Consider the following 25,459-nt stretch of genomic DNA (forward strand, 5'->3'; position numbering starts at 1 on the left):
TCTTCCCAGTGACCTCTACTTATTTTGATGGGAAGGTGATGAGGCCCTGGAGTGAGGCCCCATAGCCTGACACAGAGACTCAGGGCAGAGGCGGGGCTTGAACATTACAAGGCCGGTCCCAACCTGGGCATGGGTTTACCATGCCTGCTGAGGATTGGGGAGAAAGGAGCTACCAGAGCTCCCCAGCATCTGACACTGTCCCATGGCTGGACACATAGCCAGGGTCTGCTGTATGGTACCTGGCACTTGGCAGGTACAGAACAGCATTTAGATGCTGGATGAGGGATCACTTAACACAGGTTCGGTTCTGTGATGCTGGGCACACAGAACCAGGGGGTGTGCCTGCACTATGTGACTGTGTGCTGGCTAGTCCTATGTCAACTTTACACAAGCTAGAGTCATCTGAAAGGAGGGAACCTCAATTAAGAAAATGCCTCCATAGGATACAGATGTGAGGCATTTTCATAAGACTGATGTGGGAGGGCCCTGCTCATTGTGGGTGGGGCCATCCCTGGGATGATGGTCCAGGGTTTTATAAGAAAGCAGGCTGAGCAAGCCAGGAAAAGCAAGCCAGTAAAGCAGCACCCCTCCATGGCCTCTGCATCAGCTCCTGCCCCCAGGTTCCTGCCCTGTTTGAGTTCCTGTCCTGGCTTCCTTCAATGATGAACAGCAATGAGGAGGTGTCAGCCAAATAAGCCCTTTCCTCCCCAACTTGCTTTTGGGTCATGGTGTTTGGACACAGCAACAGAAACGCCAAGACAGACCTGTTCCTTCCCTGCATACAAAACTGTTTCTGAGCATGTCTCAGGAGCCACAGGGGTCACAGGGATGCCAAGATGCATGTGCTGAGGGCCCTGGGCTGCACTGCTGTGTTATTACCGTAAGGGACAGCATGGTTGAAGACCATTGTGAGGTTGCTGTATTACTGTCCTGACTGTTTATTCCGTTTATCCGTTTATCCCGCTTTCCTTCCGTCTACCCAAGTTTAGCAAACTACATATGGTGGAAATTCAGGAGCAAGGAAAGCAGTCTTCAGAGTCATGCAGCTCCAGTAGTGAAGCTATAACCATGCTCCAGGGCTCTAAGAGAAAAAGCTGTGAAGTTAGCACCTGCCAAAACCCCAGAGAAGTCCGCCTGTTCCTAAACACACACACACACACACACACACACACACACACACACACACACACACACACACACACACACACACACACAGGGATAAAAGACAAGAAGGAAAGCTACATGTAGCTGGGAAGAAAAAAGATGGCAAGGGGCTGGAGAGAGGCTCAGAGATTAAGAACATAGACCACTCTTGCAGAGGACCCAAGTTTGGCTCCCAAACACCCACATTAGGCTGCTCACAACTCCATAACTCCAGCTCCAGGGGATCTGGCACCCTCTTCTGGCCTCTGTGAGCACTGCCACTCACTTGCACACATACATATGTATACTGAAATGCAGAAATAAAAGGTGGAGACTACACTTCCTCCACTATGTGACAACCATTATGCTCTGCAGGAGGCAGAAGTGTCCTCTGGGAGGTGTTCTGCCCAGGGCTGCCAGGTTACAGACCCCAAACTCAGACACCCTGGCCTGTGAGCACTCCCACTCAGGCCCACAGCGGTTGTGAAGAAAATGCCTCAGCTTCACAACCTCCTTCCTAACGGCTCCTGTGCTCTCCACCCTGTGCAGGAAGGCAGCTCCCTCCAGCAGTAGCACCCCCACCCCAGCTGGGTGAAAGCAGGTTGAGGTCCTGTGCTGCACCCACATCTCAGCTGTGGCTGCCCACAAAACAGAAACAGCATGAATCTCATTTTCCCAGAAAAGCAGGTTTTGCTTCTCTCTATAAATGTGTTCAGTTATTTTTAGGCTAAAAACTGCCTAGAGGGGACCAGTGCTGGGATGTGGATGCTCTACTCTTTGAGCCTTGAAGACAGACAGCACTGAGCCTCTCTCTGGAGCATAAGGCAGCATAATGCAGAGAGGGAACATTGCCCTATCATAGAAGCCTTCTGGGGAAGGCTGCAGAGCACCCCCGAGGATTTTTGGTTTTAGTTTACTAGTGATGATGATCATAATGAAGGTGATGATCATGCCATTTGGGGAAAAAAAATCTTAAAATAGTGTCATTATGTCTCTATAAAAACAACGTCCGACTAACAAAACATTATGCTGGTTTATGTATGTTTCTTTTAGCAAGACTTCGTCCTATTGAAAACTAGAGACTGAAGCTCCAGTGTGCTGTGCTGGATGCAACCAGGCAGCCCCGACACAGAGGCCCAGGAGAGTGTCCCGTGACACACAGCTGGGCCATGGGTGGGCCCTGCACTATTTCAGATTCAGAATCAGCAAGGTATAGGTAGTCATCAAGACTGCCCAGTGGAGCATGTCGACATAGGGTTTGGAACTTTCTAGGAACATTATTTACAAGAGGATGTCAATGGTATCCACAAGGGCTGCAACAAAATTCCAGGAAATTGCCATGGCACCTGTGACTTGGTAGGGAGGGCTCTGTGCTTGGAAGGAAAGTTCTTACCACAACCTTGACTCACAGGTGGGTATAAAAGTAACAAAAGTTACCATGAGCTGTGGGGGAAAATGTCTGTCCATGTTTCCTTCTGCCTGTCTTGTGGCCAGCTGGAAAAGAATCAGACACTGGTATAGTGGCATACTCCGGTCATCCTGGAACTCGGGCTGAGTAGCAGGATCTTCATTCAGTTCAGGGTTAGCCTGGGAGGGTGTGAAGTTACCCTGTTGTGGTCCCAGGGAGAAAGATTTGAGCCTGGGTCTATCCAGGAAATATAGTGCCATCTGCACCTTTGCCCCAGGGGGAAACATTCTGATTCTAATGGAGTCTCACCTTTTGACCCTTGAACTGCCTTTGGGAGTCTACAGGCCTGAGACAGCACCTGCACTGCTGAGCTCAATGTCACCATCAGGAGTCAGGGCACATTTACAGCTCTTGAGATGGGAGCACGGTTAGGTAGTAGAGTGCTGAACACGCATGAGGTTCTTGATTCCAGTACCAAAACCACTCTGAGTTCTCCGCACCTGGAGCTTAAGTTCCACTCTCTTCCTGAGGTGACAGAACATGTCACCAACATATGTCCTGAAATAGATGTCTGAACAACATCTAAAAATGTGACATATAAACTCTTAGCAAATGGCCTGAAGCCCTGCTCTGGCAAGCTGGCAAACACCACCAGAGATATCCTGCAAATGTTTTCTGAAGCTAATGATGATGGCAGCTTGATTTGCAGATTTCTGAACAGTCATTCCAACATGTCAGATTAAGTAAGTCACATCCCAAAGGAAAAAAACCTATTACCTCTAGTATGACACTTAAAGGAAATTTTGTGACATGATTGGTTATGGTTTTGTTGTTGCTGTTTTGTTTTTTGAGTCACTGTTTCTCTAAGTAACAGCCCTGGCTGTCTTGGAACTGACTCTGTAAACCAGGCTGTCCTCATACTCACAGAGGTCCACCTGCCTCTGCCTCCTGAGTGCTGGGATTAAGGGAGTGCACCACCCAGCAATATGGTTAATTTTTAATGGCTCAAAAAGACAATATCCATGTGATGTGAGCTTACAGAGGGAAGAGCAGGGTGAGAGATAGTAGAAGACATATGGGCTAACTGGGCATGAGCAATCTGTACAGTAAGCAGTATAAGACATGGTTAGAAAATGCCAAGGGCACGATGAAGAATAAACAGATCATGTATCTGTGAGCTGCAAACACACACATCAGGACTTGGGCAGCAGATGTGACCGCAGGCAGTCCACACATCACTGAGCTGCAGGTGTGCTATGCGGACCTGCCATTCTCCAGTGAATGACACATGTCCTCACCTCCTGCACTCACGGCCTCCTCTGCTGCATAACATGCCTGGGTTCAACCAGCTCCCCCTGTGGAGGTTTGTTTTGAGTTTTTTTGACTGCCTTCCATTTGGCATTCTGAACAGTAGAGTCTAGAAGATCAGAGGTTACTCACAGAGGAGAAGAAGAAAGCAGTAAAGGACGGATGGATTTTAAGACAGGGAATGGCTGTGTATGGTACTGCAATGGACACGTGCCACTGCACCAAATAACAGCAATGACATGTCACTTCAGGCCTGCTGATGGAAACAAACACGACACATGTATGGGTGCTTATGGCAAGAAAGGGGAGCGCCTGGGGGGTGCACGGAGGACAGAGAGATACTGCAATTTGAACTTTCTGCTTAATTTTGCCAAGAATCTAAAGTGGGTCTAAAAATAAAGTTTATACACAAAACAGAACCTTGCTATATAAGTCATGCTGACATCACTGAGGCTTCGGGGTGTGTGTGTGACTGTGCATTTCCTTTCTTGTCAGTTGCCTCTCAGGCCCTCTCAACACTCTCTGCCAGATTGGCTGTCTCTCTCTTCGTGTCTAGGAAGACCTTATTGTACACTAAGTATGTTAATTCTTGGTCATATGTACAGGAAATATTTCCCCAAATCTGAAAATGAATATATTGGAGCACGTGTACTAAATATTAGGTGTGAAAAGTTACGACACTAAATCACAATTTCTTTCCCCAATGTGGCGACTTCTGGTGCCTGGTGTCTCGGGAAAGGCAGCCTCCACAGAACAGCAATCCCCTCACTGATCCTGCTTTTCATCCTGTGAGTTTAATGTTTCTCCTTTTGTTAAAATTCCCATGCAGAGGGAGTTTTTGGTTTAGGAAGCCTGGATTGGTTTCCCAAATGTCCAGCTAGTCCTTCCTGCATCCCAGTAATGATCCCCCGACCCACTGATAAGAAATGATACTCCAGTCAAGCACTGATTTTCCATGTGTCCCCGAGGGCTGTTTATACCGAATGTATTTTTAAAGCAATCTTTCCACTACTTAGCAGGGAAACACGTAGCAATTACGCCCCACAGAAGAGGTTAGGAAATACTTGGATTTTCTAGCTAACTGTATCTTTCTAAGCAAAGCATCAGAATGCACCAAGCGCTACTGCCACTCACTGCATAATGCCTGGCTGCTGCTGGGATGCACCCTGCCCACAGCTGGCGGCAACAGCACTCACCTCTATGGTATGTGTCTCCAAGCTGGCCATGAACACCTGCCCTCCCGAGGCTGCCCACAGCGCACCTTCCACCAGGAGAAGGCTTCTGACAGGCAGGACGCCCAATTTGATCACTTGCTGGGGTTCTGAGTTCCAGGATCCATCTTAAAAGAAAATACTTTTAGTTCTTCTTGAGCATGGGGATAGAGAAACATGACAACACCTCACTGCAAAAACACAAACCAAGTACCAACTATGACCACAAATGATGCTTGTATTCAACACAGAGTGTTCAGGGGCCTGGGACCAGCCCTGACTCACAGAGCCTGTAGCATGTGGAGGACACAGAGGACAGAAGGCAGGATGGGTCCCACCTTCCTATGGCATGTCTCTAGACACTTTCCCTGCTTTCTGTAAATTAAGTATTGGTTTCTTCATCTGTAAGATGGGGACAGTACTATCATTTTCAAGAACTAAAAATGAGATATATACATAAATGCTCACTGCAGGACCTGTCATGTGGTTCCGCAGATCCTGCTACAGTACAGTGGTAATGTGTGAGGTGATAGGTTGTCAGAAGGATTGCATCATTTTCAAAACATCCCGTGATTCCTCCAGCATCATGAGGAGAACCTGTCTTCACTGAAGGTGAAAAGACCAAAACCAAGCCAAAGGCCCTGATCTTCTAATGTCTCCCTCCATTTTCTGACCCCTCCAGGAAGCCAAAAATGTACTCCAGAGATCTGGGATGAGTTCTGCCATAACTTAAATGAAGCATAAATCAATAGCATGGCAATGGTAAAGATTGAAAGCAAGATTTAATGTGAATTTTAAAGTGACTGACGTGACTATCCTGTAAGTGTGTAAGTCTTCATTCATCAAGTTCCCAGGATTCTGGTGGTAATTACATTGTCAGTGTGACTTCCCTGCCATGGGGATTCTCTTAGCTCAGAGAAAACAAGGTCTCAGCGTTTTCTCTGTCCTGACCAGAAGCCCTGAACCTCTGAGTGCAAAGCCTATGAGCAAAGGGAGCTGAACTGGGCTGTTAGAGGCAACTGGGCAAGCTACAACCACCGTGGAGTGCTTCTTGCTACACAGTGCACATTTCTCAGGTATTCTGCTCAGGCTGCACAATGTTGCAAGGTAGCTTTGTACCCTGGTGTCTTGGCCTACTTTTCATGCAACAAGAGTACTGGGTCCACATACGGTTAGATGCATGCGTGTACACACACATGTGCATTCATGCATGCATGCACACAAAAATGCAGGTGTGCACACAGCCACATGCATACACACACATGCATATACCTTCACGTTTCCCTCACCTGCCCTAACATTCATACAAGTAGCCACCCCATGTGGGACTCATAGCTCTTCACAGCACCGTAGCCTGTACCTGTGATGGAACTCAAAGTGTGTGTTCAGAGTAGAGACAGTGCCCTCTGATGCTCACAGACTCCTAAGGGCATCGCATGGCATGAGAATGTAGACCTCTGAAGCCAGACAAAGCTCTGCCTCAGGCTGCCAGGAGTGTGATGTTGCTGACTGACCATATGGTTCCTTTGAAACAGGAACTCGAAGATCAAATATGGGATGACCCACTTTAGACATTTTACTTTGGTTAAGGTTCCACTTCTAACAATTGGCCTCTGTTTTCTGGCCACCTGAGCAAGCTCTCTGTTCCTCAGACACTGTATTCTTGTCTCCCTGGTCAGGGCATGCGCAACCTGACTGCTGAAAGTGTGTGAACCTGGGCCAACTCTTGGGACAACTTCTTCCTTGTAGGTCACCTGCACCACAGCCAGACTTTATCCACTAGCTAAGAATACTGATAAATCCAAGCCTTCGAAACCTGAAACATTCCCATCAAGTCCCAGGCTTCCAAACCCCACTCCAAAGCAACTGCCCCTCTGTCTGGGAAGGGCCACAGTCTCCAACCAATCACATCTTCCACCACCAAGGATGGAAGGACAACAGGCTATGGGTGGATGCTCAAGCCACTTTACTCTCTACCACCCAGGCCTGCCCTCAATGTGCAGTACAAAACACAACAGGAAGACTGCAGAGACAATGAGACTATGAAGTCATTGTATGACAGGATGCATACTGTATAATACAACAAAAAGCTAAGTTGGCCAAACCCAGGGATGCACAGCAATGAAGAAAACTAGATGGCCAAGGGAAAGGATCAAACAAAACTATCCGGAAACCTAAAAGAAAGGGCATCATGAACAGGGAAGCATAAAACAATATAATGGTAATCAGAAAATTCAACAACAGAAAAATAAAGGCTATACAAAAATCCCTGTGCATTGTGCACGTGCCTTCTCTAAGAAGGATAAGCAAAGAAAATCAGTTGGAGTGAAACCAAAATACCTCTAAAAACACATGGACTAGAAAAGGAATTATCAGCTTTTTACTGGACAGAGGGCTGGGGACATGGCTCAGTGGCCAAGGTTTTGCTCTATGAGCAAGCACAAGGCTCACTTTGATCTCTAATACATTAACGATAATGAAGTAAGACCAAGGAAAGTGAAAGTATGGTCTAAGTAAGTCACTGTGTGAGTTCTAATAGTATAACGTTAATCTAACTTAGACAAACTGCACCAGGAATTATTCAAAAGTTTGCATGCATGCCATGGAAAAATGGACATCAACTTCTGAAATCACCTCTGAAGATGTGTTGCATCCCCCCTGAAACCACCTCCCTTCCAACTTTCAAAAAATCAATATTCCCATGCACTGTGGTCCCCACCAGAGAGGTGTGGAGAACACAAGGTGCAGAAGTGGACAGTAGTGGACAGCAACTGTGGACAAAAGTCCAGAGCTCTCCAGATAGAGTTCCACTTTGACAGGGCTCTGCAGGGTGGTAAGGAACTCACCAGCTTTGAAAGCTCAGTAACAAATATCCAGAAAGCACTGGCAGGTGTAGAGGGCAGCATCAGGGCAGGAAATCCCACACCCTACTTTGGAGAGGGTGGCTCTGAGACCCCTTAGGTAATGCAGAGGGTCTCTTTGGATGTGTATGCATAGAGCCTAAAGCCAGCTCTGAGAGAGCTGTGAGGCCAAGTGTGCAAGACTATAGGGTAGACCTGGGTATTTGGTGATCATGGTTGACATGAAAGGGTCAGCCTCTAGGCTTCAGTTTAGCGTATCTGTATTATGTGTCTGCATGAGAGCCTAGCAAGGAAGCCTAGTAACTAGCCATGCAGTAGAAAGGACAATCCCTGGAAAAGCATCCCCAATGCAAACCAATGAGAAAAGATGTGGGGCTGCCATATCCTCTGCCAGGAGAACCACAGAGGCACTGGAAAGCCAAGGAGGCAGGAGGGCCTACAGAGAGAAGTCTGTGACCTGGACGGTCCTCTTTCCATCTTTATCACAGCCCATCAGGATGGCTAGTTAACATACTGCCTTGCTGTAGGACTGGAGGCTGAGGGGCACACATAGGGGCCGAGTGTTTCTGAGGTAGTAAGGACTGGGCTCAGTGTTTTCGACCCTATGAGGGCAGATGAGGCCAGTCACAACAGTGCCATATGGAAGGATCATAGATGGAGAAGCCAACATTGGATGACTACCCTCCCCCAACCCACGTGAAAGTGGGCCTGAGTGATGGAGGAAGGCCCTGGAGAGCATGGGAGAGTCTATAGTGCCCAAGAGCACTAGGGTAGGCCTTCAAGGCTGGTCTGCATTAATCTGAGTCACTATGGAGCAGGAAGGAGGCCCTGGAAACCAACTTCAGAAATACATCATGTGTCCATCAGTACCTTTTGGGGGAAGGAGCAAGTCACATGGGTTTGGAACCAGGAGTGACAAGCAGCACCATGGGAGTTGAGACGGACTGTTAGCCAAGGATCAGGGCTGAGTGTGTGTAGTTACCTGGAGCCTTGGTGTAGCTGGCTACTGACCCATTGACCAGGCCTGCATACAGGCCCTGTGGAGAGCAGGCCAAGCTCATGACTGTGGACTTGTCGGGGGTGTAGAAGTGCTGAAGCCTCACTTTCTTGCAACCCTGACTGCTTTTGTAGATGGAGATGCTGCAAGAGAAAAACACACATTAACAGGCCCATGTTCGAAGCAGCACCACCCCCACCCCCACCCTCCTTGAAAAGACTTGGCACTAGTCAGCACTGGCAAATGGTGCATGTCCTTCCCATGGCCTGGCTCCCCCAGCTCTTAACACACACTTAACTACATTAAAACACCTGTAGCTATTCTAATTTCATTTTTATAGCTTAAAGAGAAATTCTGGGTCATAGTTTATTTCCTTCCTATAGATTTTGGAATGGTAGTTTAATTTGCCATTAAACAGTGTCAATGTTCCACATAGTTATAACATAAAATATTATTGCTTCACTCCAAAACTTAACAAAACAAATCATTCTAGGGGCAAGCAGTGGGGAGCTTTCCCCTTTATGTCTTATGGTACTAACTGCCATGGGTGTGGCTGACTGGTCACTTTAGGGGGCAGTGTTGACCCCCACCCCTTGTGTCTTATATTAGGCTCATGCTGCCCCCCATGGGAGGTGACGTGCCTTGTCTTGCGCTAAGGGCAATCCCTACAACATTGACCACTCTCTACCTCCCTTCTTCGGTGCCCAGGCAGATGGTGGGCACGTGGGATGCTCTTGAGGCTGTGGCATCTGGATCCGTGGCATCATTGGACTCTTGGGGCTTCGGCTCCTCGGCCGGAATGTATACCATGCACAGGATGCGAGACTCCACATTGAAGCACTCTATGACTTTGGGGTTGGAACTTTGAAAGGAGACGATGGCGACCTGGCCCATCTGATTGCTGCAGCTTCCAATCTGAGGTAGATTGTGAGAGGGAGGAAAAGTGTGAACTCAGGAGGCACACATCTGGAACCGCTACATTTTCTCATCTGGCATGATCCTGGATATGCAGAACCTGACCTATGAAGGTAGTGATTTTCATGTATGAATCGAGCACAGAGAAAGTGAACCAAGTAAAGGGATGCTTAACAGAGCCCATTTCTCTTTTCAACATGTTGCATTTGGCGGTTAAAACTTTCAATAGTGCCGGGCATTGGTAGCACACACCTTTAATCCCAGCACTTGGCAGGCAGAGGCAGGTGGAGCTCTGTGAGTTCGAGGCCAGCCTGGTCTACAGAGTGAGTTCCAGGGCAGCCTCCAAAGCTACAGAGGGAAACCCTGTCTGGAAAAAAAAAGGAAAAAAAAAATCCTACCTTTCAGTAGCATAAACACAACTTTATTTTCAAAGTAACAAGTGCACACATTGGACACCAGACACTTGTCCCTTACACAGATGCAAGGGCTTGTTCACACACTCATTTTCTAAAAAGCAAATCAGTGGCAGTGTGAAGTAAGCTGGCATGAAGGTGCCACAGCGCTCAGCCTTAGTGAGGACAGGTCCTTCAAGGGGTGAAAACTGAAAAGACGAAGCCCAAAGCAGGGCATCCCAGGGGGCACACTGTGTGATACCAAGCAGATCCTGGATTTCTGCGATGAACCTCGTGAAAGTCTACAATCCTCCCCAAAGACAACAGTCTAGAGTGAGCCTGACCCCTGAACCCTGATGACAGACAGCATGCTGGGGTTCCTGGTACTCAGTATTCTCCAATCTTTTCTCTTCCCTCCAACCTGGGGCAGGCTGTTACACCTCCCTGCCTCTCCAGCACATGTTCCATGCTGCAAGCAAGCAATCCCCTCTGACCCTGTTCAAAGGAGGCTAACTCATCAAGTTCCTGGTTGTGAGAGTGTGGTGTGTGTGTGTGTGTAAATCATGTATCAGCACCTACAAATCTGCTCAGTAGGAAACTACAACCCAGAAGGAGTTTAGCAACTCTGTTGGTTCCTAGGTGTACACGCTGGAACACCAGCTAGCCACGCTGCTCCATCCTGAGCACACTAGGGCAGTACTGCAACAGAGTTATCAACTTGGAGCGATGGATACTGAAAAGGGCAAGGGGAGAGGCAGGAGGCCATGGACCTAGGTCCAGGGAAGTTCCTCTGGTGTGCAAGAACCAGACAAGGCTACCGTAAAGGAGTATTGCTGAAAGCCTAGGCATCGTGTAGAACAAACTCATCTTAACCAAGATACCCGAGTAAAAAGCCAGCAATGTTTTGAAAGAGGAGGAAAGTCAATGTGGTGAAACACCAGAGTAGAGGGCATGCCAAAATTATCCTCACAACATTTAAACTCTTTGTCTTGGGTCTTTCCTCAGCTATAAGAGTCTTAGATGAAAAAAGAATAAAAGCCAACATCTGAATTCCTAAACCCACACCTCAGAGGAAGAGTTCTGTCTGGAAAGCTAACCTGGCATTCTCTGGTGAACTCCCCTGACAGTTTTTGTCAACCGCCTAAAGACAAGCAAGGAGCCTTACCCACAGGAAGCCACGTGCTGTGGAGGGCGAAGCTGGTTGGCTTTCGTTGCTTAGGTAAGGCTCGGGGTTATAAGCTGCGCACTCAATCTACAATGGAACACAACACTGTGGATTCAAAATGTTTTCCACCCTTAGATGGTTGAAGCATGGGCCTGAGCCCAAGCACACAAACAGCGAACCATGTAAGTTGCAGACATGAATTCCCAAGGAACTTTGGACGTTAGAACCCTTCAACCATGCCAAAAGCCAGCTGGGCACAACAAATCATCCAGGAGGACTAAGCTAGGAGCAGGACACCCAATGGTGTGTCCTGGGGCCTTCCTGATACATGTGCCGTGTGGTTTTGCAGGGCAGGAGTTTCTGAGGCTTCTAAAAGTGTGCCTCACTTGAGCTAGGGACAGGGCAGTCCCCAGGAAGTGGGTCAGAGCCCAGGAATAAGAGAGAGATAACAGTGTCAATTTATTTCTTAAAGAATGGCATAGTGACCCCTCCGCTGCCCGACCTCTGCTGACAGCCCTCATCCAGTGGCTGATGGAAGCAGAGGCAGACACCCAGAGCTATACACTGAACTGAACTCTGGAACCCAGTTGCAGAGAGGGAGGAATGAAAATCAAAGGGGCCGGGACCAGACTGGTGAAACCCACAGAAACACCTGGCCTGAACAAGGGGGAGCACATGAACCCCAGACTGCTGTCTGGGAGGCCAGCATAGGACTGATCCAGACCCCTGAATGTGGATGTCAATGAGGAGGCCTCGGTACTCTATGGGGCCCCTGGTAATGGATCAGTATTTTTCCCTGGTGTAAGAAGGGACTTTGAGAGCCCATCCCAAGTGAAGGGATGCTCTCTTGGCCTGGACACATGGGGGAGGGCCTAGGTCTGGCCCAGGATGATGTGATGGACTTTGGGGAGCCCCCATGGAGTGCCCTACCCTCCCTGGGGAGCGGAAGGGGGATGGGGTGGGGGATTGGTAGGGGGTTGGGGGGAGGGGAGGGAGAAGGGATTGACATGTAAAGCAAGCTTGTCCCTAATTTGAACTTAAAAAAAAGAGAAAAGAACAGCCTAGTACTTTGCCAATGGCCTTGGGCCTTAGTGCCCAAGATGAGGACATTTGTCCACAAGGCACCCCCGGTACTTTAGCAGAGAAGGAGCACACATCAAGCAGATAAAGGCTTTGGAGTCCTGACCTTCTGCAGAAGAGGACTGTTGATCAAGTGGGAGCACCACAGGCAGGTGCGGGAGCACAGTGGGTCTACAACAACCTCAGCCAGTAGCTGGAGCCTCATTAGTGGTATCCCAGCAATGGCATCTCCGATTACTGGTGATGCATTTCCTCCCGAGCAGGAGTGACCAGGTCCTACACCAGTGTTCCCCAGGTAAATCCTCTGCAAAAGTGGGCGCCGCCCAGGGCTCTCACCTTGAACTCTGGCTGCCTGGCCACCATCACAGGCATGTGTCCCACCAGGAGAGGGTGAGTCTCCTTCTTGGCTAGGTTACCATCGTCGTCCACGCAGAACCATCCCATGTGGTTTTCCTCCTCTGTGGGCACATTCACAGAGAACAGAGCTGAGCTGCTGGGGGGAGTGTGGGTGCCTCCTCATGCACCAACGCTTGTACCCAACACTGTACAGTTGGTGAGCAAAAATGATTTTATCTTGGGATGCAACTCTGCCTGTCCCTAATTGGAAGGTGGGGGGAGGTGAACTCTCACTGCTGCAGCCAGATTTGCAGCATGTCATGGGGCCTCACACTCCGCCACGGTCGATCCTGAACTGAATGCACCAGCACCATGGGCTGGGCCCGCCTGACAGGCCTGGGTCCTTCAAGCAGCCCAGCTGGACAGACTCAGAGAAAAACTCCTAAACATAAAGACATAAATTCACTCCTAGAGACAGTGGCCCTCTTAGCTTTGAGAAAAAACAGAAGGGAGCTTACCACCATGTTATTTCACAAGGGGTCAGCTCCTTGTTTGTGGAGATACAGCCCAGTAAGTCACCCAGGAGAGGACAGAGAGCTATGTCCCTGTCCTCAGTCAGGCCAGGGGGGGTCCCTTTCACAATAAAAGTCTTTTCTCTTTTCACTAACCATTGCTTTTGAGGGGACCAGCAACAGCCTACTTCTGCTTCAGTCTTAAGGGACACAGGAAAACCATGGGACTGATTTCTAGAACTGGTGGTCCTGAGTGACAAGGGATGGATATGCTGCACTCCCAGTCACAGGTGTGCAGAGGCTGAGATGCTGTGTGTGGGTCCTGCTCCTTGAAAGAGGACCCACACCAGGGTTTCAGGGTCTGGACCAGGGCTATCGCCTCAGGGGCCCACCCTTATGCTCAACAGTCATAATATCCAGGAATGTCTTATCACAATAGAAGCAATTGGCATGTTCTTGTTTAACTTAATTCTTCCAATTAAACTATGCTTCCAAGCCACAGAAGGTTCTCTCTCCACCTGGTTTTACCCTCCCAGGTGTAAGCATCATCATACAACCCCTCTCAGATGACCCCTCTCAGATGACTGAAACATCTATTTTTTTTTTTTTTTTTGGTTTTTTTTGGTTTTTTCGAGACAGGGTTTCTCTGTGGCTTTGGAGGCTGCCCTGGAACTAGCTCTTGTAGACCAGGCTGGTCTCGAACTCACAGAGATCTGCCTGCCTCTGCCTCCCGAGTGCTGGGATTAAAGGCATGTGCCACCACCGCCTGGCTGAAACATCTATTTCTTAATGGAGCATGCCTGTTAGCTTAAATCCTGCGTCTTACCAAGTGCCAGCTTGGCCAGCTGCAGGCTGCTGACCCAGGATTCCTTGATAGCAGATGTAAACGTATTGAACACAGCAGTGAAGAAAGTGGGCCGCCCTGACCTGCCAGAGGAGAGAAACATTCCCTTTACAGACAGTACTCCAGCATGTACAATTCCTGTGCAGTCTGCCATGTAATGCAATCACCAAGCCAGAAAACACAGTGACGAAGAACTGCTATGGTTTTGGTTTTGTTTTGAAGTTACTGACTTGTCCTGCTTTCCTGGGAGCTGTAAATGAATTCTGCAGCGGTCTGCAGCTCTGATTTCCTCTTCTTTTTTCAGGATCAGTCGATGTAAGCCTGATGTCCAATCATGGGCTACTGACTGGCTTAAATTCTACAGAGAAGATACATAACATGTTTGTTAGGTTTTAGTACATTTTGATTTGTTTTGTGGTAAGGTCTCACTCTAGCTGAGGATGACCAGGAACTCACTATGTAGCCTAGGCTGGTATTAAAATCATGGCAATCCTCCTGCCTCATCCTGCCGGGGGTGGGGAGTGATTACAAGCACAAGCCAGTGTACTTTGCTTGCACACACTTTTAGGAGAGGAGGAAAAGCAAAGCTCTCACTTGCACACCCCAGGGAGACTCAATCATATTCATGTCCGATTACAAAATCGAATCCCTTGGGGTTGATCACATAGAGATATAATTGAGGCTGAAGTACAGCAGCAGGAAGGAAAGCTATGCTACCCTGAACAATATAAAAGTCACACTGGGCCTAATCCTTAGAGACATCCAAGTGCTCGATTCTGGAGAACCTGGAGACAAACCCATGCTCACAGATCTGGAAACCACAGCAGCATCTCATCCCAGAGGCCCTGTTACCTGATAGCTCCCTCGGAGGTTTCCTATCAGCTGCGAGATCTGGCCAACAACATTCAGGTCATGCAGTAGATTCTGCAGATCCTGGTACAGCTGCCCTGGGCCCATGTAAACTTTGTCTGAAAATGCAAATGAAAAACAAGAGTCACTTACTTCCTGCTTGGGGAGGCACCAAAATAAATTTTAGGTGTGTCTTTTTTATTGTAAGTTGAGGAGGATCTAGAATTAAAAAAAAAAATAGTTTCAAGCATTTGGGAGTTATCCCTTTGCTAGTTGCTATTTTGAAATAACTTTATGTGTATAGAATGAAACCTATCGCCTGCTTTCCGAGAGGTTTGTGTCTTGTCTTGTAGAACTGTATATTGTGATGCTCAGGATGACACAGAACTCATGGCTCTGTCATATCCAAACACCATCAGTTTCTGCTCATCATTCTTATCCTGTTCCAGCCCAGGTCCTGAACTCCTTGAGTGTCCTAGCCTTCATCTGCCTACAGACCTCCCAATCTGTCTTTGATGAATTCAACTCTTTTTGAAGGACACTGCTGAATATCTTATAGAATATCTCACAATTTGACCAACACTTTGTAGGAGAGAAAGAGAGATGGAAAGATGAACTGATGGACGGACTAATGGGGGCACAGATGGACAAGGGAATTTTAGGTTTTCCTCAAACTCCTAGGTAGCTGAAGATAACCTTGAACTCGGGATCCTCTTGCCTCTACCTTAGGATTGCTAAGATTGGAACAGTTCTGGGGATCAAATTCAGGGCTTCACGCATGCTAGAAAAGCAACTCCATCAACAGAGCTGCACCCCAAGTCCCATAATTTTAAATTTAATCATTATTAGTAAGAAATACCCACACATGAAATTTAATCAAATTTCTAACACTTGTGGTATCCAACACCATAGAGTTCCCTAAGGATTTTTCCCAAAGTTAAAACCTTTAGAAAGGACTGGAAATGGCTCTCTCCATAAGCTTCGGTCAGGAGATGATGAGCACACTTCTGTCTGTATGTCCACAGTCAGTTCCTACCAGCCAACCCTAATAACCAGGCCAGCTCCATCACTTATGGAAGACTTTGGGGGAGGGGAGGTGATTTGCAAATACTTATCTCTAGACCCCACAGCTACATGAGTGCTGAGAACAGACCCTCAGCCTCCTTGGAAACCAACCAAGGTCACATAGAGGCAAGAGGGAGCTGCACTTAGACCTATACTCAAAATACATGCTGCAAACCTGTCCTTTTTCTACCTTCCACATCACATGGTCATCACATAAGTCTCACAGGGTCAGCCAGGGAAAGTGACGGAATTCAAGGCCAGATCCACCAGGGCTGAACAGAGCATGGGGGCCTTGGTGTCTGGGTCTCAGCAGAATGGCCATCTGGCCAAAGCCCTGCCTCAAGGGTCCCAGGTTGAGCAGTACCCAGCTGGGTTCCAGGCTCTGCTGCTGACCTCTCCAGCTTCTTATGAGTCTGATCACTGAAGCCTGCGAGTTCAGTCTGCACTCTGTCCTGAGAATCACACGACTTGCTCTATCCTTCATTCTGTCCAATAGGTCACTGGGTCAAAGCTGAGACACAGCTGTATTCTCCCACGATAAAGGTTTCATAAATATGCGTATCTTAAATACACAGTCTCACTAAGGATAGAGCACTCTATCTGTGTCAAAGACACCACCATACAAGGGGTTACTTGGAATATAGACCTGATTTTATCACCTTTCATGCATTCTTAAGTTAGGTGCCTCTCTAGAATCTTGAAGTTTTACCACATGAGGAGTAAACTGTGGCAATCATTATTATGAAAGCATCTCCAGCATTCTGAGAGACTGAAACTTCCTGGACCTCACAGCTTAGTTAATGATACATCTTAAGGTTACTTAAGACTCATGACAGATGTATACTGTGTACTCAGCCTGTTTGTTTAACCAGCTTTAAGAGAACAATGTAACAATCAGCTTTACTTGCCTTGTATTTCCCATGCAATCAACTTCTACAACCCAAGCTAATACTTAGCTTTAATCTTAAGATATGCACTCTTCCATGTCCCTGACCCAGAGGACAATGTGTGTGTGTGTGTGTGTGTGTGTGTGTGTGTGTGTGTGTGTACATAAGCTATAGTAATAAATTCTGGAAACAGTAAGTGGAACACAACCTTATGCAATAAATTCCACCACAAATGCTGGAAGCAGCACACAGGTAATTATCTGATAGCATTTGTTTGTTTGTTATCTAGGTCAGTAGGGTTCATGTGTACTAGAGGCAGTTTCATCCCTTGTAAAACACTGTTAAAGATGTCTGGAAAATGCCCCTCATTCCTTTCCCATGATGTTTTCTGTGCTGTTCAATAAAAATAAAACAGAGCAAAGGCCTTTTTGTGAGGAACACAGGGACAGGGGCAGACAAGACAAGACAAGACAAGACAGCATTTAGGCAGGCACAGACTCAGACTCTCACAACAGACAAATTATAGAGAGACCAGAGACTGGTAGCTACAGGGAGACAGACGACACAGAAAAGTTAAACCTGATTAAACTACTCCAGGGGCAAGGGCCTTGATTTCCTTCCTTTGTGAAACACTGATGAATCTAGTGATGCCGAATCTATCACAAATGCGTTCAGTCGATGCAGTGAATGTGCTAGGAGCATCTGTGTGAACTCTAGTGGCTCTGAGTCTATCACTAATGCATTCAGTTAATGCAGTGAATGTGCTAGGTGCATCTATGCACACACACACACACACCTACGATTCACAGAATGACTTTACATTATGCTTACAAATCAAAACATTTTTATCTGGCAACTCATCCGTTGCGCTCACTGAATAAATGCTAATTAACTTTCTAGATCAGCATCTACTTTTCATTAGCTTTACAAATCATTAATAAATGTTGACTTTTATTTTTGGTAAGCAGCTCTGAGAATTTCAGGACACATTTTAGATTCCTGCAACACTCTTCAGTGAGTTCACAGACCAGGAAGAAGTGGTTCTAGGGCTCACAAAACAACTCCCATCACCCGTGAAATCCCATCTCACTCACCTCAGAGTCACAGCGCCTCCTTGACTCTGTTCTCTACCACTATAACTTTGTCTTACCATAACCAATATCTAGTTTTAGCCCCCCCAAACAGTATAGTTTTATTAATACTTGTGTTTAGTTGATAAGCCCTTTTAGGAGAAACTCCTTGGTTTGGAGAACAAGTGACCATGGTGGCCACAGTTACACCTTGGGCTGTCTTGCCATGACAAATGTCACAGAGCAGAAGTCTGCACCAAGAAGCAGGTTTGTACAAGGTTGCTGAGGGACTCTACTCCAGCGTCCTTACTTCCCATCTCTAAGAACAAGGTGAAGATCTACAAGGGACACCAACCTTCTGGCAAGTGTTTCTAAATGGAGCATGTTGAGAATATGCCATTTGAGCGTGGATTTGGAAAGAAACATCTCTCCCACTCACCTTGTGAGTGAGCCACATGTTTAAACAGAGAATACTTTTCTACTTAAACCAGCCTTTCTTGAATTCCCGAAGCCATATCTAGGCTCTCCCTCAGAGTCTCCATTCCCTTGAAAGAAAACGTGATGGGCGGTCAAGGCAGAGTCCTGAGCAGAGAGATCCCAGGAGCAGGGAGAAGGTGACAAGAAACAAGATGGATCCCAGGTTAGGCAATTCACATCACCACACAGTTACCTGGAGACCTTCTTCCGAAGGGAAGAAAAATGGGGACACAGCCAACAACCAACTATGCCCTAACTACTCAGGGAAGAGACAACGGGTCTGCACTGTAGCCACACCTTACACAGCAGGCACTTTGCTTACCGAGTCATCGCCTCAGCTCAAAAAACAAACAAAACACTTTTAAAAAGGAAGGAAGGAAGGAAGGAAGGAAGGAAGGAAAAAAGAAAGAAAGAAAGAAAGAAAGAAAGAAAGAAAGAAAGAAAGAAAGAAAGAAAATGTGTATTGTACACCTGTCACAAGCACCATCTCTAGTGTGAATCCAGGGCAGGAAGGGAGGATACTTTCCTCTCAGTGAATTAAAGACCTTTATATTGAGACCCCAAGGGGTGTGCCTCCCTCTGCCTGGCAGAGCAAAATGTACCAAGTGCTACCTCAGCATGAGCAGCAGACACGGGGACGCAGAAGAAACAGGAAGCCACAAATCCCAGTGCCAGGCAGCAAGCCAGAGAACCTCTGCTCAAGGCAAAAACTGAAGACTGACAGCCCACAGAGTGCAGCGGTTCTCAAATGCTACTTCCCTGAAGGAAAGAACTTCCTGTTTTCTAGTCCAAACTCCATCAAGTAAAAACACACAATCAGAAAATTTGTTATAGCGTGTTTCCAGCTACCTGGTGACAAAAGCTTGTATTTTAGATCTGGTGGTTTGGTTCTCTATTGCAGCTGGCACAGAATTGTTCCATGCCTTTCCCAGACTTTCTCATGGACACTGCCCTCCCCCCTCCCTGTTTCTATGGAAATCCCTAGAACTAGTTAGAAAATCCAGGGTGTACGCTGAATGGAATCTTATGTGACAAACAAGGATGGGACTGTGTGGCTAAGTCAACAGCGAGGACATCAACAATAACCTGGGTGGGTGTGTGGACTCAAACACGACCCTCACCGAGTCTGGAAGCTGAAATATCTCTGATGCTGGCTGAGGGATGTCAGGGGCAGAGGGTTTCCCAGACCCAGACAAGGCTGTTCCACCAGGGGTGGTCTGTGAAGTAGAGAATACAGGAAGCAGGTGTGACAGAAAGCAGTCATCCGTGAGTCACCACCAGCTCTCACCCTGGAGCTGCCACCAATCTCATCTCCAGGCAAACACCTCCCCCTGCCCCCAGAATCCCATTTGATTTTCCCAGGCCTCCAGAGATTCAGCAGGAATGAGAAGGAATTGCTATCCTCTGGCATGGCAACCAGCTGAAGTCTGTGTCCCTGTCCTAGGCCCCACAGGGCCATTTCCCTGGGTCCAGGCTTCTGATACCTAACTGCTCCCTGAGAGCAAACACCTTGGTTCAGAGTTGGCTTATATGTGCTACTGGTGAGAGGGGGTCAAATTCACCTTCTGCGTGTGAATAACTAACAACCAACTGGCAAAGAGCTTTTAAACAAGACCCCCAAAAGCACAGACAACAAAAACAAACACAGAAGACTAGGCACTACATCAAACTGACAAGTTTCCACACGACAAAAAGAGCAATCAACCGATATATCTTAGAAGATTTAAAGATGATTGCAAGCTAATCACGTGAAAGAAGATTACATGTAGACCATTTGTAACAAAAATCCAATTAATCCTATTAAAAGTGGTCAAATAATCTGAATAGGCATTTTTTTTTTGATTTTCAAAATTCTAATTTTATCTTACATTACAGTGGAAGAGCAGGAAAAAACCAAACCAACTCCTCTAAATGAGGGAGAAGTCTCAGGTCCACCTTCCATTACTGTCACATTGGCAACATCTGAATTTGGGAGAAGAAACCCTCAATCCAGCAATATGCCTGGGTCACTCAAGCATCTCACTGTGGAGTATTGGGGAAGGACCCTACTCTCTTAACTACCACTCATCGGGTTCTGAGTTTCCAAGGAAATGACTCCTTCCATCTCCTTGGGGAAGGAGATGGCAGTTGCTATGCGCAATTCAAGCTATTCAACAACACTTAAGTGTTTCTTGCATTCTTCCTTTCTATTCAGAACCAAATCACTGCCCTCCAGTACTTGGTATCCACAACTTCAAGACAATTTGAGCAATTTCTTCTGAGATACCATCTCTCAACTCCCAAAGGATAGAGGAAACATGGTAATTTTATTTGTTAGAGAGAAAGTGGGAGTTGGGGCATCCTGTTGCTCCTTAAATAAATGGTGCTCTTCCTTCTGCCTCTTGACGATCATCCATACTGTAGTGACTAGCATTCCTGATTTCTAAGAATTCCTAGAATGTAACAGTAGAGTCACTGAACTTCTCATTAACTGTAGGCAGAGTTTTCTTGGCCCAGCAGTTGCATCCAAATTGCCACACAGGAGCTTATATTAATTATAAAAGCTTGGTCAATAGCACAGGGTTGTTACTAGCTAATTCTTTTTATGTTTGTTTGTTTTTTTTGTTTTTTTTGTTTTGTTTTGTTTTGTTTTTCGAGACAGGGTTTGCTTTGGAGCCTATCCTGGCACTGGCTCTGGAGACCAGGCTGGCCTCGAACTCTGAATAGGCAATTTTTAAAAACGTTTTAACAATGTTTCTTTTTATTTTCTTTTTTATCTTAATTTTTTATTAATTCATTTTTTACATTCCAGTCCCAGTTCCCCCTCCCTTCTCTCCTTCCACTTCCCACGCCTCCCATATGCTCCTCGGAAAGGGTAAGGCCTCCCCTACAAAGTCTACTAAGTTTGTCCCATCATCTCATTGAGGCAGGACCAAGGCACCTCCCCCCACCCCCAGTGTCTAGGTCGGGCAAGGTATCTCTCCATATAGAATGGGCTCCACTAAGTCAGTTTGTGCATTAGTGTTAGATCTTGGACCCACTATCAGTGGCCTCATAAATTGTCCCAGCCACACCATTGTAACCTATATTAAGTAAGTCTAGTTCAGTCTTATGCAGTCCTATTTGTCCGACCTGAGTCAGTGATCTCTCACTAGCTCAGGTCAGCTGATTCTGTGGGTTTTCCCATCATGGTCTTGACTCCTTTGTTTATATTTTCACTCCTCTCTCACGTCAATTGTACTCCTGGAGCTTGTCCCATTGCGCAGTTGTGGAGTTCTACATCTGCTTCTATCTGAACAGGCATTCTTAAAAATAAGATATACAAGTGGCCAAGGAGTTCACAAAGAAAAATTTCACATCACTAATCACTGTGGAAAGGCAAATCAAATTACACATCACCTCACACCAGTAAGAATGGCTGTCATAAAAAAATAACGGGCTAAAGAGATAGCTCGGTGACTAAGAGCACTGGTTGCTCTTCCAGAAGACCCAGGTTCAAGATCCAGCACCCACATGGCAGCTCAAAACTGTCTATAACCCCAGTTTCAGGGTATGTGATACCCTCACACAGACAAATGTGCACAAAAATAAAAATAAATAAATAAAATAAAAAGAATATATTTTTAAAAATGAATAACAACTACAGGTGATAAGATGGAGAGAGGGGAGTTACTGACTGGCGCTGATGGGAGTGTAGATTTTTGGTATAGCTAGCACAGAGAACATGCAGGCTCCTCAGAAAGCCGCAAACAAACCACCATATGATCTAACTATTCTCCTCTGAGTATATATCCAAGGAAAATCAAGTCAGCATGTCAGGCATACCTGTGCTGATCTCACAAGCGCCAAGACACAGGAGCAGCCTAGGTGCCCCTCAGCAGACAGAATAGACAATGAGACTGTGGTACACACACACACACACACACACACACACACACACACACACACACACACACAGGAAAATTATATTCACTAATACAGAGTATCGAGCCCCATCATTTGTAGCAAAATGGATCGAACTGGAATGCACTGTGCTAAATGAACTAAGTCGGACACAGAAAGATAAACACCATGTGAGGAAAGCAAGAAGAGGGTCCAAATACAGAACAGCTAGCTATTCCAGAGGCTCGGGGTGGGGAGAGGGGAAGGAACACTGCAGAGGGGACTGCAGACAGAAGTACTAAGTTCTAAGTAGTATGATGTGACTATAGTTTACATAAACCAATGGATAACTGGAAGACAGATGAAGCCCCAAACATGAAGCGACGACAAGGAGATGGTAGTATTAAGTACTCAGACTGGTCAGGACATATTATATGTCAGTACTGAAATGTCACACTGTGGCCCACAAACATTTATAATGATTATATGCTAACCAAAAGTCAGAAGACAACTTTCCAGGAGACGGAAATACTAAGGATCTTGTATTTTGAATTCAGATGTCAAACTATCATATTATCTGACACAAGCATGTTAAATATAGAAACGATTCATAGTAAGCAGCACCGAGGTATGCATTCTTATTTGGATGATGAAGACTAGAATCAAGTGAGATCATAGATATCCTGAACCCCCCGGGGTTACTTAGGGCTCATATGCTAGATAAACCAATAAATACATAGCAACCATCCAGCACAGAGAGTAGGGACCTGCTTCTGTCCTCAGTATTACCAGTGTGCAGAGGGTAGGCTAGAATGCAGAATCCAAACAGATGGTTCATAATCTGTCTTACCAGCCACGAGCCACAGCCTGAAAAAGTCAGGGAAACCTTTTAGACTGCTCCAGAACAGGACACACTTTGCAAAGTAATTTCAGGGACTCTCAACACCAACCTGGTTCACTGATTCCCAGGCCTCTCTCTATGTGCAAAGTTTATCATGGAAACTCAGTGATATTAACGTGCATGCCCCGCCCCCAAAAGGAGCCTGTTTTCTGGGTGCTTGGAGCCGTGCAGGGGCAGCTCCTTGCTGCTTCTGCTGGCACAGCCTCACCCTTTCCCAGCACCGGTTGCTAGGCAGTGACACCCACACTCTGCCTCCAACACAAAACAACAGACCCAGCTTCCAAAACTGAATGTTACAGTCATTCAAACAGCACAAAAGTCATATGATTTCAATGAGAACAAGAACTTCTACCTAGCTTCTCAAAATGCCCCATGATAATAAGCCCAAGGAAAGGGAAAGAACACACAGAGACCAGACTCTGAAGAAAGCAGGAGCAAGACTCAGGGACGTCTCCATGTGACTGAGCTGACCACTAACCAGTTCAGCCTGGTGCTGGTGTGATTGAGTGGCAGCCTGGAGAGCAGCTTGTTTGATCCTAAGGGCAGGCTGACCCCACTATGAGGTGAATTCGGACAAACCCAGTCCAGCCCTTTCCAGTGTCTAACATGCAGCAATAGCAAGAGCAAACCCTCTCTCCCTCTCTCTCTGTCTGTGTGTGTATGTGTATATGTCTTTGTCTCTCTCCCCCTCCCTCTCTCTCTGTTTTGTTTTGTTGGCTTGTTTTTGTTTTTGTTTTGTTTTGTTTGAAACAGGGTTTCTCTGTGTAGCTCTGGCTTTTCTGGAACTTGCTCTATAGATCAGGCTGGGGTTGCACACCCACACACACCCATGCTGGGACCAAAGGCATGAGCCACTACTGCCTGGCAGGAAACCTTGCAGATGCAGGAAAACACCCCATCACCAAGGCCTGCATGCACACAAGACAACCTGAAGGAGTGGATTCTCTCTTCCACCTTGTAAGCAGCAGAGATCAAACTCAGGTCAGTCAGGCTTGGTGCCATGTGCCTGCCACACCATCTTACCAGTAATACATCTTAAGTGCCCGTCTGCCTAAAGGAAGAAAGGCAAAATGGTACCAACTTGTGATGACTGGCTAACCAACTTGGCTGTACAATGCATTTCACTTGACACATACAAGTCAAAGCATCACATTAAACATGTTAGACATATTTGGCCTGCAATTAAACCTCAACAAGTGGGCAAGTACAGTCTGGGATGCACACTACTCACAGACAGCCCTTCAAGATTCAGTCATCACTGCTATGGGTACCACTCAGATGAAGGAAGACTCACTGGGCCTCAAGCAGCAAGAGGACAGACAACTTGGGCCTTTTCCAGTTCTATGTTCCTAAGAGTGGAGCGGCATCTCGGGGGTGGTCTCCCATGGACCTCAGGGCTGGCTGGACTTCCACAGCTGCCCCAGACCATGGCTCCTTCAGGAGTACCCAGGCAGGTACAGCTGCAAGCAGGAGTCACCAGCTGAGTGTACACATGCAAGGGTCAGGGTCAGGGTCAGGGTCAGGCAGGGTGCCCACCTCCATCTACAGAACCCCACTGACTTCCCAGCAGCTGGTTTTAAAGACACTGCTTCTGAGAACACCATCTCCCTTTTATCTGCCAAAGCTTTTATTCCTGCTTCTATTATGAGATGTGCCACACGGTGCAGCATCTGTGTGTCGGGATAGCCTGGCCGGTGTCAGTTTCCCTTGTGTCTTACAGGACTCAGCGCTTGGTTCATCACGGGCTTCTAATAAATTAACTCGAAGGACAATATCAACTTCATTAAACTGCAGCGCCCACTGGAAACTGCAGCGCTCGCTAATCCATCCTGCAGATGCCTTCCATATGGCATGCTGTAAAGCTGGGGGATGAGGAATGGCATGTCAAGGGAGAAATGAACAGATGAAGTCACACGCCCACTAAGTCACCACCTCAAAGGGCACGGCATTCTACATCAATATCAGCAATGGGACCATGAGACATGCTGTGCCAAGACGTGGGTTCATCAGCAGTGAGCAGCAGAACAAATCTCTAGAAGACTGAATAACTGTCTCACTGTTGGAGAGAGTGTTACAAGATGCCCCCAAGAAACTGTTTTTGCCAAGGTTATCTCAGTGCTTTCTTAACAACACAGAACCAACACCTGCCTGCAAAGGGCAATCTGCATGTCTCCAAG

At 46.9% G+C, this 25,459-nt stretch overlaps 1 protein-coding gene across 18 annotated transcripts in view; it reads right to left on the bottom strand.

Annotated features, from left to right (window-relative positions):
- Positions 1-25,459, bottom strand: part of Arhgef10 (Rho guanine nucleotide exchange factor 10) — a 99,442-nt gene that overhangs the window by 13,517 nt on the left and 60,466 nt on the right. For 13 of the 18 annotated variants that reach the window (XM_027387758.2, XM_027387761.2, XM_027387757.2 and 10 more), the window contains 9 exons: positions 25,001-25,144; positions 15,025-15,140; positions 14,403-14,530; positions 14,155-14,255; positions 12,817-12,938; positions 11,401-11,487; positions 9,617-9,843; positions 8,914-9,071; positions 5,056-5,198 (listed from right to left, as the gene is read on the bottom strand). In XM_027387758.2, the coding sequence (XP_027243559.1) occupies positions 5,056-5,198; positions 8,914-9,071; positions 9,617-9,843; positions 11,401-11,487; positions 12,817-12,938; positions 14,155-14,255; positions 14,403-14,530; positions 15,025-15,140; positions 25,001-25,144 (1,226 nt within the window). Of the gene's footprint in view, positions 1-2,860; positions 3,123-5,055; positions 5,199-8,913; positions 9,072-9,616; positions 9,844-11,400; positions 11,488-12,816; positions 12,939-14,154; positions 14,256-14,402; positions 14,531-15,024; positions 15,141-25,000; positions 25,145-25,459 lie in introns of those variants that run through there. The other 5 variants (XM_027387765.2, XM_027387768.2, XR_003479613.2 and 2 more) reach the window with 4 other exon arrangements.

This window comes from Cricetulus griseus, assembly GCF_003668045.3.
Source record: "Cricetulus griseus strain 17A/GY chromosome 1 unlocalized genomic scaffold, alternate assembly CriGri-PICRH-1.0 chr1_1, whole genome shotgun sequence".
Lineage (NCBI taxonomy): Eukaryota > Metazoa > Chordata > Mammalia > Rodentia > Cricetidae > Cricetulus > Cricetulus griseus.